The 13,964-nt window shown below is 33.1% G+C and overlaps 3 protein-coding genes across 3 annotated transcripts; all 3 read right to left on the bottom strand.

The window, feature by feature from the left end:
- Nucleotides 1-2: 2 nt before the first annotated feature.
- On the bottom strand, nt 3-3,794 carry LOC139522662 (serine/threonine-protein phosphatase 6 regulatory ankyrin repeat subunit B-like). The gene has a single exon (XM_071316130.1). The coding sequence runs from the start codon at nt 3,792-3,794 to the stop codon at nt 3-5; it is 3,792 nt and encodes a 1,263-aa protein (XP_071172231.1).
- Nucleotides 3,795-3,863: 69 nt separating this feature from the next.
- Nucleotides 3,864-9,385, bottom strand: LOC139522271 (uncharacterized). The gene is made up of 2 exons (XM_071315825.1): nt 9,202-9,385; nt 3,864-4,918 (listed from the first exon to the last, which is right to left on the bottom strand). The coding sequence occupies exons 1-2, from the start codon at nt 9,362-9,364 to the stop codon at nt 3,864-3,866; spliced, it is 1,218 nt and encodes a 405-aa protein (XP_071171926.1). The 5' UTR covers nt 9,365-9,385.
- A 1,905-nt stretch (nt 9,386-11,290) lies between these two features.
- On the bottom strand, nt 11,291-13,109 carry LOC139522661 (E3 ubiquitin-protein ligase DZIP3-like). Its single transcript, XM_071316128.1, has 2 exons — nt 12,893-13,109; nt 11,291-11,535 (listed from the first exon to the last, which is right to left on the bottom strand). Exons 1-2 carry the CDS (start codon nt 13,107-13,109, stop codon nt 11,291-11,293), a joined length of 462 nt encoding a protein of 153 aa, XP_071172229.1.
- Between the last annotated feature and the right edge of the window lie 855 nt (nt 13,110-13,964).

The following is a 13,964-nucleotide window of genomic DNA, read 5'->3' as shown; positions in this document are numbered from 1 at the left end:
TACTATCTCTGCGTATTCTTGATAACAGGCATTAAAGGTGACTTTTCATCTTCATCGCATGTATTACAATCTATGCCCCTATCTAATAACATCCTTACTATCTCTGTGCATCCATTAAAACAGGCAAGCGTTAAAGGTGACTTCCCTTCTTTATCACATTTGTCAGAATCTGCCCCTCTATCTAACAACATCCTTACTATTTCTGTGTATCCTTTATTACAGGCAAGCATTAAAGGTGACCACATATCTATGTCACATGTATTACAATCTGTTCCACTTTCTAACAATATCCTTACTATCTCTGTGCATCCATTAAAACAGGCAAGCATTAAAGGTGACTTCCCTTTTTTATCGCATTTATCAGAATCTGTCCCTCTATCTAACAACATTTTTACTATTTCTGTGTATCCTCTATTACAGGCAAACATTAAAGGTGACCACATATCTATATCACATTTATTACAATCTGCTCCACTGTCTAACAACATGCTAACTATTTCTTTGTATCCATTATCACAGGCAAGCATTAAAGGTGACCATATCTGTTTATCACATTTATCATAATCTGCCAATCTATATAATAACATCTCTACTATTTCTGTGTATCCTCTATCACAGACAAGAATTAAAGGTGACCACCCTTTGTTGTCACATTTATTACAATCTGCCCCACTGTCTAACAACATCCTTACTATTTCAATGTATCTATTACCACAAGCAAGCATTAAAGGTGACAACATATCTTTATCACATTTATCAGGATCTGCCCCTCTGTCTAACAACATTTTTACTATCTCTGTGTATTCTTTAGAACAGGCAAACATTAAAGGTGGCTTCTCATCTTTATCACATCTGTTACAATCTGCTCCTCTATTTAACAGCATTATTACTATTTCTGCGTATCCTTTAAAAGTTGCAAAGATTAGAGGTGACCATCCAACTTGATCACATTTATTACAATCTGCTCCACTCTCTAACAGCATCCTAACTATTTCCGTGTATCCTTTACCACAGGCAAATATTAAAGCTGACTTCTCATCTTTATCACATTTATTACAATCTGCTCCTCTTTCTAACAACATCATCACTATTTCTGTGCATCCTCTACTGCAGGCAAACATTAAAGGTGACCACCCATCTTTATCACATTTATCACAATCTGCTCCACTATATAACAACATCTGTACTATCTCTGTGTATCCTTCAAAAGAGGCATATATAAGAGGTGACCACCCAACTTGATCAAATGTATTACATTCTGCCCCTTTATCTAATAACATTCTTACTATCTCTGTGCATCCATTAAAACAGGTAAGTATTAAAGGTGACTTCTCATCTCTATTCCATTTATTATAATCTGCTCCTCTTTCTAACAATATTCGCACTATTTCTGTGCATCCTTTACCACATGCAAACATTAAAGGTGACCACCCATCTTTATCACATTTATTACAATCTGCTCCACTATCTAACAACATCCTTACTATTTCTGTATATCCATTATAACAGGAAAGCATTAAAGGTGACCACCCATCTTTATCACATTTATCACAATATGCTCCACAATCTAACAACATCCTTACTATATTTGTGTATCCTTTAAGACAGGCAAGCATTACAGGTGACTCTTCATCGTTATCACATTTATTACAATCTGCTCCTCTTTCTAACAATATTCGCACTATTTCTGTGCATCCTTTACCACATACAAACATTAAAGGTGACCACCCATCTTTATCACATTTATTACAATCTGCTCCACTATCTAACAACATCCTTACTATCTCTGTATATCCATTATAACAGGAAAGCATTAAAGGTGACCACCCATCTTTATCACATTTATTACAATCTGCTCCACTATCTAACAACATCCTTACTATTTCTGTATATCCATTATAACAGGAAAGCATTAAAGGTGACCACCCATCTTTATCACATTTATCACAATATGCTCCACAATCTAACAACATCCTTACTATATTTGTGTATCCTTTAACACAGGCAAGCATTACAGGTGACTCTTCATCGTTATCACATTTATTACAATCTGCCCCTCCTTTTAATAACATCCTTACTATCTCTGTGCATCCATTATTATAGGCAATCATTAAAGGTGACATCTCATCTTTGTTATATGTATAATAATATGCTCCACAATCTAACAACTCCTTTATTAGTTCTGGTTTTTCTTTACCACATGCAAACATTAAAGGTGACCTCCCTTTGTTGTTACATTTATTACAATCTGCTCCACTTTCTAACAACATCCTTACTATATCTGTGTACCCTTTATCACAGGCAAGCATTAAAGGTGACACTACATCTTGATCACATGTATTATAATCTGCCCCAATATCCAACACCCTCCTTACTACATCATTGTATCGTTTATAACAGGACGTGATGAGAGGTATCCAACCATCGTTATAACAATCATTACAATCGGCCCCTTTATCTAAAAACATCATTACTATATCTGTGAATCCATTTGTACATGCAAGCATTAAAGGTGACCACTGATCTCTATTCCATATATTACAATCTGCTCCACTATCTAACAACAGCCTTACTATTTTTGGGTATCTATTAACAGAGGCATACATCAAAGGTGAACATGCATCATTATTACATCTATTACAATTTGCTCCCTTGTCCAGCAATATCCTTACTATATCTGTTCGTCCAAATGTACAGGCTACAGTTAAAGGTGATTGACCATCATCATTAAATTCATCAATTTCTGTTCCTTTGTTTAACAACTTCATCACTATCTTGATATTTCCATATGCACAAGCATACGTCAAAGATGACCAATTATCATAAATGGCTCCTTTGTCTAACAACATTATCACTATACCCGTGTGTCCATGTCTTATTGCCATTTGTATAGCTGACTGTCCAATCCGTGAATAGTTTTTGCAAACTGCTCCTTTGTCTAACAACATCCCAACTATTTCTGTATTTCCTTTTTTACAAGCAGACAAGAGAGGTGACCAATTATAATTGTTTAATTCGTCATACTCCACTCCTGCGACTAACAACATCCTAACAATATCTGTGTGTCCATGGTAACAAGCAGTCATTAAGGGTGAAACCATGTTCCTGTCAAGTGTATTGAAATCAACGCCGTTTTCTAAAAAGATTTTTACTATTTTTGAATGGCCATATCCACAAGCCATCATGACAGAAGACCAACCGTTATTGTGACATTTGTTGTAATCTGCTCCTGCGTTTAACAATACGTTTACTACATCTGTATTACCATTGCTACAAGCAGTCATCATAGGTGACCACCCATCTTTGTTACATTTATTATAATCAACAATCTTGTCTAAAAACATTTTTAATATTTCTGAATGCCCATTTCCACAAGCCATCATTACAGGAGACCAACCATTATTGTGACATGTATTATAATCGGCTCCCTTCTCTAACAAAACATTGACTATATCTGTATTACCATTGCTACAAGCAGTCATCATAGGTGACCACCCATCTTTGTTACATTTGTTGTAATCTACTCCTCTGTCTAACAACATCCTTACTATTTCTGTATGTCCTTGTTGAACAGCTATCTCCAAAGGAGTTGTCTCATCATTTCTATATACATTACAATCAACTTCATGTTGAAAACACCATCTAAGCATAGGAATATCACCATCAAAACAAGACAACAACAGTGCAGTATCTTGGTTTTCGAAATCACAGGTATGTGCTAAACGTCTTTGGTAACATTTGTCCAATCTATTCAATAAACTTAAAAATCTTATCCTGAATTTAGGAATGTTCATATTCGTATTACAAAATACTTCATTTACTATTCCCTTTGACCAGTCGTTAACCAACCTTTCCATGTACATTTAATGGAACTTAGGAGGCACAACTATTATGAACTGGTCAGAATCTTGTTGTTTTTCTAAAAGAAATCTTTCACAGATCAACCTCTTATGTGAATACTTAATTAAACACTGGATTATTTTCTGTCCGAAATGAAAAGTTAGAAAGTCAAACACTTTGTCATGTATACTTTTATAAATATTTTGTTCCTTTTTTATATATGTATGCATTAATGAATCTAGTTCATCTTTCAAGATAAGTCTCGATGTCCCTTTGTCGAGTCTACATGCCTCACATGTGTGTTCAATGATAGCTAATGTTTCTTCGTCTAAATCGTCTGTCAATAATTCTTCCTTTATGTTGTTGTTAAACATTACACACAAAGCCAAAGCACCATATTTTGCGTTACATCCTTTCTTTGGCAGCTTCTCAATCTCTGATTCGTAAACTGAAAAGGGATTTTGAAAAAAGTTTGTAATATCCATATCAGATTTGTCATGGTACAGTTTACATATCAGTGGAAAACAATCATATAAATCATAATATTTAGTAACTTTAGGAGCTTTTGTTTTGAGATATAACTCAGCAATTAACCTTTTTTCAGTCTTCGACAAACATAATGTCTCTGATAACAGGTTACAGACACATGACTTAAATAAAGATAAAGTTTCAAACTTGTTATCCTGGTACACCTGCAATCGACATGCAACAATAATCTTTACCACTTGTGTTTGAAGAATTTCCTCTAAACGTGCCAGCACAGGTTCCCAAATTTTCATGTCAATTTGGTTGAAAGAATAGTTTCCGCATAAATCATCTATCACAAACAATGTTTTCTGCTTTGGATTGTAAAACTTGACAATGTCACCTGGATCATTCACCAAAAGAATATCGTATCCCTTATCTGCCATCTGTAAAGCCACATGTCGGAGAGTTGCTGTCTTCCCTACACCAGAACTTGCAGTTATAACTACACAACTCTTCTCCTTTATACATTTTAGTGCATAGTCAGCTCCATTGGTGTTTACATATATTTGATCCGTTTCCTTCCAGTCTTCAAGTATCTGTTTGATTTGTGCTATAATACAATAAAATGTTTACATTATCAAGTTTGAAATTTATTTTAATGACTCAATGTTTCCCTCTGTAATAAAACAACATTTAATTTCATTGAAATTTTTTTTACACCTTTTATGTATATTAAATGTTAGATACATGTTAACCAGTTTTCATGAAAGAAATATTCTGATACGAAACCTATGATTAAATGGGAATCATTGGCAAGTGGAGAAAGAAAAAAACTTGCATAGCATGTGATTGTGTTTGATTACAAACCCTCTAAATTTACTGAAAAAGTGTCATGACAAAAGTAAACACGTATTTTGTGTCTTGAAACAGAAGCATGCATTAAGAAATCAGAGTCTTTGGGGCAATGTTACCTTTTTAGCCAATGTATTCTCTACTTAGGTATGTCCATTTTACATCGTATCTTATTAAAACTATAGAAGGAAACTGTGTTTGATCAATGCCAAGGTCAGTTCAATTCCCTTTTCAATTTCGTTATTGAGTAGTTAATAGATAAAAAAGAGAATAAAGGAGAAGGTTCACGAAATTGGCCCTAAATTTTTTTTTATTTTTTTAAATCGTAAATTTTTACCATTTTGGTTATTGTTTTTGTCATAATTATCCTTGTCCGCCGTCCAAGATCCAAAAAATTGTATTGATGAATTCTATATCAAATTTGGAATCTTTTGGTAACAAAATATTTTGGATCGTAGGTGGCGGCCAAAGTGTTTTTAAACTTTTAGATATAAAAATTGTACAAAATCATCATGTTTTGACAAAATGTTCAAAATGGTCTAACTTTGGAGAATATCATGTACTTTTATGTAAAGAACTGATTTATTTAGCATTAAGGCTTTTGAAATAGACCCATTAACGAACCTATTTGTGACCTCTCTGGTGTTCTATGACAAAGTAGATATTTTAGGTCATTTTGTGCCATAAGTGAACCTTGTCCTTTATCAAATCTGATAATTATTTTATACAGGTTTATAAGTGAATGCATTTGAATGTTTTTATCTGTAAATGTTACTGTATTAAGAGAAGTTTGTTTCTTCTCCAGTACCACAATCTATGTAAAGTTAGCGTATGAGATGTGTACCTTTAACTTAACCTATTTCATCGCTAATTCAAAAAGCTGAAAACGTTTTTAAAGTTAATAACGTAGAAACTATAACGTCCAGCAAAGTAGTTTGAACAGTATAACATGGCCCATGCTAATCTAAATTAATCTCAACCTATTTAGAATTTACCATAAAATTCAGTATCAGTTTTAGTCATATCTAGGTTGCACATTTTGAAAATAATATTTTTGTTGCAGATTTATAACAAATGAGGAAACGGATACATTTAAAGCCGTCATATAAACAAAACATTACAGTGTTGTCTGTCGGAGATTTAAGCCTTGTACTGAATCTGAAAGTGGGGTCTCTAAAGGGACGAAAGATACCATAGGGACAGCTACACTCATAAATCAAAAATAAACTGACAACGCCATGGCTAAAAATGAGAAAGACAAACAGACAAACAATAGTATATGGAATAGGATCCCAGTTAGGGCAACCAGTCCGGTACCCACGAATGTAGTTCTTAAAAAAAATATATAACTTTTGTTATAAATTGTATAGTGTTATTATTTCACTAGTTCTGTAACTGAATGTAGATTTATTTGAAAGGGTAGGCTTTCTAGTTTGAATTTCTGTAAATGTAATCTGGCGTCGGTACATAGAGTAAATTGCCTAAATTCTAGCCTTTATTTTTCCCCGGAAGTAGACAGACTGACCCTGTTGTCAATAAAAACAAAATGTTGCAACGGAATGCCGGTCATGAGGCACTGAGATTGTACTTAGACACTTCAAAATGAATGCCTAACATGAACCAGAAGTCCCAAGGTGGCTATCAACATTCTTTATTGAATAAGACCCTATGTATTTACTATGATTTTTAATGCGTTCCAATGGGGCAAATAATTGGGTCCCCGTTCCATATACATGACATAATATAGAAAACTAAAGAATTGCAATCAAGTTGCATTTAAGTGTTTATTGTTCTTAAGGAAATATGATAACTTGTTACACTAGAAACAATCGCACCACTGATGAGGTTTTTTTTAGAAGACACACTCGTCTGGCGTACAAAATATTTATCGTGGTATCTATTACGAGTTAGTTTATAAGAAACTACTTATGTTGTTAGGTCCTAGACCACAATTGTCGTCCCTTGATTTTCATTTTCCACGAATGTAGACCCTATTGTTGACAGTGGGTTACTTGCCAATTTTTTGTATCCCCTTCCAAATTTATTTCTCCATGTTTTATGCCTCAAATTGCAAGTAGGGGCTAAAATTACATTGAAAAAAAATGGGTCCAGAATTTTAAAGGGAAGTAGTTATTTGGTCCAGCTGAAAAAGGTGAGAAAATAAACTCATCATATATACCAGGACTAAACTTTGTATATACGCCAGACGCGCGTTTCGTCTACAAAAGACTCATCAGTGACGCTCGAATCCAAAAAAAGTTAAAAATGCCAAATAAAGTACGAAGTTAAAGAGCATTGAGGACCAAAATTCCTAAAAGTTTTGCCAAATACAGAAATTTGCACTTTTGAAGCTGTCAAAAGATTTCAAGACCCCCTAAACATAATATTGTCCATATTTTGAGTTAGAGCCGATGAGGTTTTCTATAATTTTGATATAATTTGTCCCATAAGTAGTAAAACACACTGTAAAAAAATTATTGAGAAACCGCAGGTGATTTTTTTTTAAATTTTCATTTATGTTCTAAAAGAAATGCACTACGAAATAATAGCAGTCTCGGACCTGTATATTAGCTTGTCCTTTATAAAATACCATATGATACCCTCTATGTATGATTTGTTTTTTTATTAATAGTGTTGCTGTTATGTGTTGTGCTTGTTCGTATTAAACTTTTATGTGTATTATAAGAAAGTGTTCAATTTGAAGCAATTTTTAAAAAGCAAGTTATTGCTATAAACATCTAATAGTGATTGTAAGTAGTGTTTTTCGTTTAACATAAACCTCCAAATCTTAACATTTAACTTTACATGTTTCCAAAAATCATTTTAAACTTGCCATGATATCGACACAAATCAGCGTGCAAATTCTGCCATTTAAAAACTTCTTATAATAATCAAAGGGATCGTTCTTACAATTTAATACGCCAGACGCACGTTTCGTCTACATAATCAGTGACGCTCACATTAAAATAGTTATAAAGGTAAACTATTACAAAGTTGAAGAGCATTCTAAGCCTTACATCTATCATACATAGGAATCAATGATGACCTATAATTTGTTAATTTCTAATATGCAAAAGGTTAACCTATGAGGTAACGTTGCTTATTTCTGGTATTTTTAGGTAACAATTATTATATATATAGATATAACACTATACTCCTAGTTATTAAGATCGTTTAAAATCAACAGTATCTACAATAATTGAAGACTAGATCTATTCCAAGAATTTGTTGTTATCTAACATTCCATGGAACTTTTGATAACTACTCTGATACTTCATGATATTAAACCGACATCCAAATATTAATAGAGCTTCATAATTACCACTTGTCTTTCACAGTACAACCATTGTTCAGTGAGCAGTAAGCACAAGAGTGCACAAACTAAATGTTTGACGGTTTTACATATGTAGTTATCATGATCGCATTCATACTATACACCTCATATTGTCAGACTAACTCTTGATAGCATGCGAAAAAGAAATAATCACCCTGCAAATGAGACATGCATCTCATACAATCCTGCCGTACAACAAATATAGTTAACAGACAGATTATAGTTTCATGGTAACAAACAAAACTATACTAGCTTAGAGCTTAGGTTGGGGTCGCGAATCAGTCGTACCTGTTAAGATTATTCCATGGAACAAATATAGTTGATAACGACTTGAGCACAAAAACTTGACATTGATCACTGACCACAAAATGAAGACGACACCGGATATACCTTGAAAGACGGACATTTAGAATTTGCAAGGATCACATATTCCAACTATATAAATTCAATTTCACATCATCAATGCGTATTTCACATGACAAAAACACTAAAAAATACATTCAAGCAGTCTCTGAACATGAAAGAACATATGACAGACAAAAACTTCGCAAAACTAGGTAACTGCATACAAAGCATGACGTATTTTCCTTTCTGAATTACAAAGTTTTAATTGTTTATGCTGACACCAAAAGTTAATAATTTTATATGTTTCGTATTCTGTGATTTTCCTTGTAGAAACTTTCCTACATAAATCAAAATAGCCTTACCTCTAACATTCCAAGGTACTGTATCTTCACTGACTTTTTTCAAAATCTCTACTGACTGCTTTAACTCTCTTATTTCATCATTTGAATGCTTGATATCTAGCATTATTTCTCGATTACTTTGGTCAAGAGTTTTGGTTCTCAAATTGTCACACTCCTGCTTCATATGTTGCCCACCTAATCTACTAATGGCCTACAATTGTACAAAGGAGTATGCATGGATAAATATTTTTCATCAAAATCATGAACACAAGTGGTAACTACATGTAAAAATTTAAATAATAAAATAATTTGTTCATGAAAGGGAGGCACATGAGAGCCGTTACATCAACGACATTATCTCTTGTTTTCGCTTACACTTTAAAGGGACTTTTGACAGTTGGAGCCCACAAAATAAGAATCATACCAAGAGAGGAACTAATTCACATGTAATCGACTTTGTATTCTTTGATTTACGAGTTTTGCTTTTTATAGAAATCTTATTACTTACAATCTCTAAACACATTAACTAAAATGCAATAAGACTTTGACATGATGCATCCACACATTAAAATATAAAACAAAGTAGTCCAAATTTATCCATTTGCATCTCCAAAGTAAATTATTTCGCTTATCGTTACAATGAATTTTTTTTTGTGAAATTTTGGTACTTATGGAAAATACATCATTTCCTGTTTAACCTGTTTTCAACTTGAGTAGAAGTCTACAAGCTGTGGTTCGCAACCCCGAATCTCCAGCAGAATTGCTCCTGCTACATTAAGTTACCCCAAAAATACAAAAGTAAAACCATCCACATGAAAAAAAACCTAACAATCGGATTACTGATATAAAACAATAAATGAACAACAAATATGATTTATAGAAGCGAACGACAACCACTGAATTACAGGCGCCTGATATGTAACGGGAACATACTTAATGTATTAAAAAGAAGATGTGGTATGATTGCCAATGAGACAACTCTCCACAAGATACCAAAATGACACAGAAATTAATAACTATAGGTCACCGTACGGCCTTCAACAATGAGCAAAGCCTATACCGCATAGTCAGCTATAAAAGGTCCGAAATGACAATGTAAACAATTCAAACGAAAAAACTAACATGGATGTGGCGTTGTTAACATTGTTTGCTTGTGCACCTTACCTAGAACAGTAATTTTGACAAAAAGGGTAGTAAACAGATGTGAGTAGTATTGGCATTTTTTCGTCACACGATTTTCCAAATCTATAAAGGATTTAAAGAAATGAAGCGTTTGAACCAAAGTTCCCTGGTAGAGTTTATGTTCCCTTTCGACAGTTCTCTGACTGCCACTAAGATTTGGTTAACAGTTTAGGAATATCTGTCTCACAGATAACAACAAATTTTGATCAGTTCAAAGCCATTTATCGTCATTGCACCACATATGAAATTTAGGACAATTTTATTTTCTAAAGTTGAATAATCGTTAGACTATTTCAGACATTAAAATTTCATGGGGGCATTAATGTAACTAGAACTCGTTAACTGTGTGTCTGTTTCAATTTTCAACCCTGTGCTATATCATATCTTGATATTTCAACATGAATAAAAAATTGAACGTTAGAAAGATAAAAAAAAAAAAAAATAATACCGCGTGAGGGCAATGAGTGAAAATGCTATTTTACCTAAACACACTTTTAAATGGGTTACTTATACAAATTGTGACTATGTCTCATTGACAATCATACCACATCTTTTTATATCGATCTAAAGCTATTTCTTATTTCTTGATGTCTTATCTATAATTTAAGAAACTTTGAATTTTTCGAAATACTTAGGATTTTTTTTTATCCCAGGCATAAATTACCTTAGCCGTATTTGACACAACTTTTTTGAATCTTTGGATCCTAAATGCTCTTCAACTTTGTACTAGTTTGGCTTTATAAATATTTTGATGTGAACGTCACTGATGAGTCTTATGTAGATGAAACGCGCGTCTGGCGTACTAAATTATAATCCTGGTACCTTTGATAACTATCAAGACAATAGTAGTATCCCTATGTTCAATATATACAACACAGAATTATATTATCATGACCATAACAAAAAATTTTAACTAGAAAAATATGAATTAAATGCTGCTTACACCAGTAATATCATCCCATGCTGCGGAAAACTCGGTATTCTGTATATTACCATCATCTAGATGAGCGAGGACATTTCTGTAATACTTTATTCTGGCCAAGTCAGCAGCAGGTGTCGTTTCTGATGATGAAGGCAAATTGTCATACCCTCCATGAGGAGGGGCTATTGTTGTGAGATTTCTTAGAAGTAAACTCATTAGAGTAACATCAAAGTTCTTGGAATCTGGAGAATCTGGGGGAAATAATAATATATAAGTACAGCAGTATCTATAGAAGTTTGTAAGTTTGTACGTATGGTGTATTAAACTATCAGCCTGGTACCTTTAATTATTATTAGCATGTCGAAATGTCCTATTGTAATGTTTAGTTGTGTATATTTCTGTCCTGAATGTTCTTGCATTTATTTTTACTGTAGTCCTGTCATGTAACGTTGTCATTTTAGTGTTATATTCAAAATTTACACAAAAGCGCGAGATGCTCGGTCCATGAGTATATTTTGTTGCATTGAAGTTTTGTTTTTTGTTGCACTTTTTGTTTCTATTGTTTCGTTGTTTTCATCTTATAGTTGATGTGTTTCCTTCAGTATTGGTTTGTAAATAGTTATTAAAGGTACCAGGATTATGATCTAGTACGCCAATCGCGCGTTTCGTCTTCCCCTGATTTTCCCCCTTTCAATCGATTTATGACTACCGAACAGCGGTATACTACTGTTGCCTTTATTAAGAAGATTTACGTTGTAGGACTCTTGGTTAAATTTGTAACAAACAAGATTAGATAAATAAATATTATTATGTTGTTAATAAAAAAAAAGATTTATGTTCTTCATTTGTAAAAAGGTTCCTGAACAATACGGAAATAAACTCATCATAGACAAATTTTGTACGCCTAGATGAAATAGCAACAAAATGTACAATTAAGTTGTTATAGATAGCATATGTTATCTGAATGGAACAAAAAAAAACCTTATTATACCATCATTTATTAGTTCCTGGCATTTCCAATTCTGATCTACATTAGATGGCCTTTATATGTGCATTTTTAGTTCAATTTATATGCACTCTAACGAAATTAAAATAAAATGAACATATCATGTTTATGTCTTTGTAACATGTCAACAACATCGTAAGTTGTTGTCCTTGTAACTGTTTTATTTATTTATATTCGCCTCTCTTTTACAACTTTTCCTAGATTTCTGATGAATTTTGATTGCAAAAATATTAACTGATACCACTATACGTAGATATTTGATATTTAAAATTTTTGACGGTGCTAACAACGAAATCTAGCGAAAAGTTATTTCTACTGTAACTATCATTTAGCTGCTTGTGTCTCTGAACTCACCAGGAAGTCTAGGGATAAATTAGTTCCACTATGACTTGTATAATTCTACATACTTACCAAGAAATGTAGGGATAAAAGAGATACGAAACATTCCAAAGGGACATTTAAACTTCCAAGTCGAAAATAAACTAACAACGCCATGGCTAAAAACAAAAAAATACCAAGAGACAAACAATAGTAAACAAAACACAACATAGAAAACAAAAGATTGAGTAAGTAAGGCAATAACCCGGTTTATATGTACTTACCAGGAAACCTTGGGGTCAGTAAGTTCCACTGCGACTGATTAATTACACGTTTCTTTTGAAGATCTCTCAGTTTGTTGAACTCTTTCTTCAGTGTTGCATCTAGACAAACTGGAGCAAATTCATAATCAAACAAGGTACGCACTGCGCGAGGAGAAATTCCTGTCAGTAACAAGTTAAGTCTCACAAAGTTTTCTTCTTCTGGTGAAAGTGATGCCATTTTTTTTGGTTTTACTTAACTTCCATCAAGTTTATGGTTTTATTTTTTCCAATTTTGTTGCACGTATTTAGATCTTAGTCAGTTGTTTGTGACCATAAGTTTCATGTTGTTAAAAAAATCAATATAACTTCAAATTCGGTTGTTATTTTTTTTCGTTTATATTATCGCAAGAATACGTCCTGAAAAAGAAAGAAAAAAAATAGCATCAACTTCAGGGCTTAAAATTAATATATAACATGCTACTCCGTGATCATGTTTTTCACTTTATGAAGGTTTAAAAAATTTATTGATGCAAAATATATTTAACTCAATAGAAAAAAATGGCATATTCTCAAGCTCAAACACATTAAACGAATGTAGAACAACTGTCATTTTCCTGACTTGGTGCCTGCTTTTCCTTATGTAGAAGGTGGCTGATTCAACTACTGTGAAATTGTTTTTTCGTTAAATATGAAGTATAATTTTCAAATGCACAATGCAAACCGGAGTTATTTATTTTCCTAAACAGTGTACTGCAAACAACTGTAGAAATATGATAGAAAAACTAAATGTTACCCTACTATTATGTCCATCGTTCCTTTGCTGTTTTCAACTAATTTTATTATGAAGTAAATAAACTGACAACGCCATGGCTAAAATTGAAATAAAGACAACACGAACCCCACTAACAACTTGATGTGATCTCAGGTACTCCGGAAGGGTAAGTAGACCCTGCCCCACATATGCTCATGTTATTACAAACCCGGTAAAAAGTCTAATTCGGTAGGTCACATTCTTGAAAGGGAAGGTGATAGTAGTTACGACGTAAGGAAAATATCCGATATAATCTATGAAACGGTTATTCCATAACGGTCA

Source organism: Mytilus edulis, chromosome 5 (genome assembly GCF_963676685.1).
Source record: "Mytilus edulis chromosome 5, xbMytEdul2.2, whole genome shotgun sequence".
In the NCBI taxonomy this organism is placed as follows: domain Eukaryota; kingdom Metazoa; phylum Mollusca; class Bivalvia; order Mytilida; family Mytilidae; genus Mytilus; species Mytilus edulis.
This window is presented reverse-complemented; position numbering and strand designations above follow the sequence as displayed.

Bases quoted from the DNA above. Each gene is read 5' to 3' on its own strand.
- LOC139522271 (XM_071315825.1), bottom strand. From the start codon at position 9,364: ATGAAGCAGGAGTGTGACAATTTGAGAACCAAAACTCTTGACCAAAGT. The intron at 4,919-9,201 runs GTAAGGCTATTT...ATTGTATTATAG, and splicing joins AGTACCTTGGAATGTTAGAG to CACAAATCAAACAGATACTT.
- LOC139522661 (XM_071316128.1), bottom strand. From the start codon at position 13,109: ATGGCATCACTTTCACCAGAAGAAGAAAACTTTGTGAGACTTAACTTG. The intron at 11,536-12,892 runs GTAAGTACATAT...TATTTCCCCCAG, and splicing joins ACTGACCCCAAGGTTTCCTG to ATTCTCCAGATTCCAAGAAC.
- LOC139522662 (XM_071316130.1), bottom strand. From the start codon at position 3,794: ATGAACATTCCTAAATTCAGGATAAGATTTTTAAGTTTATTGAATAGA.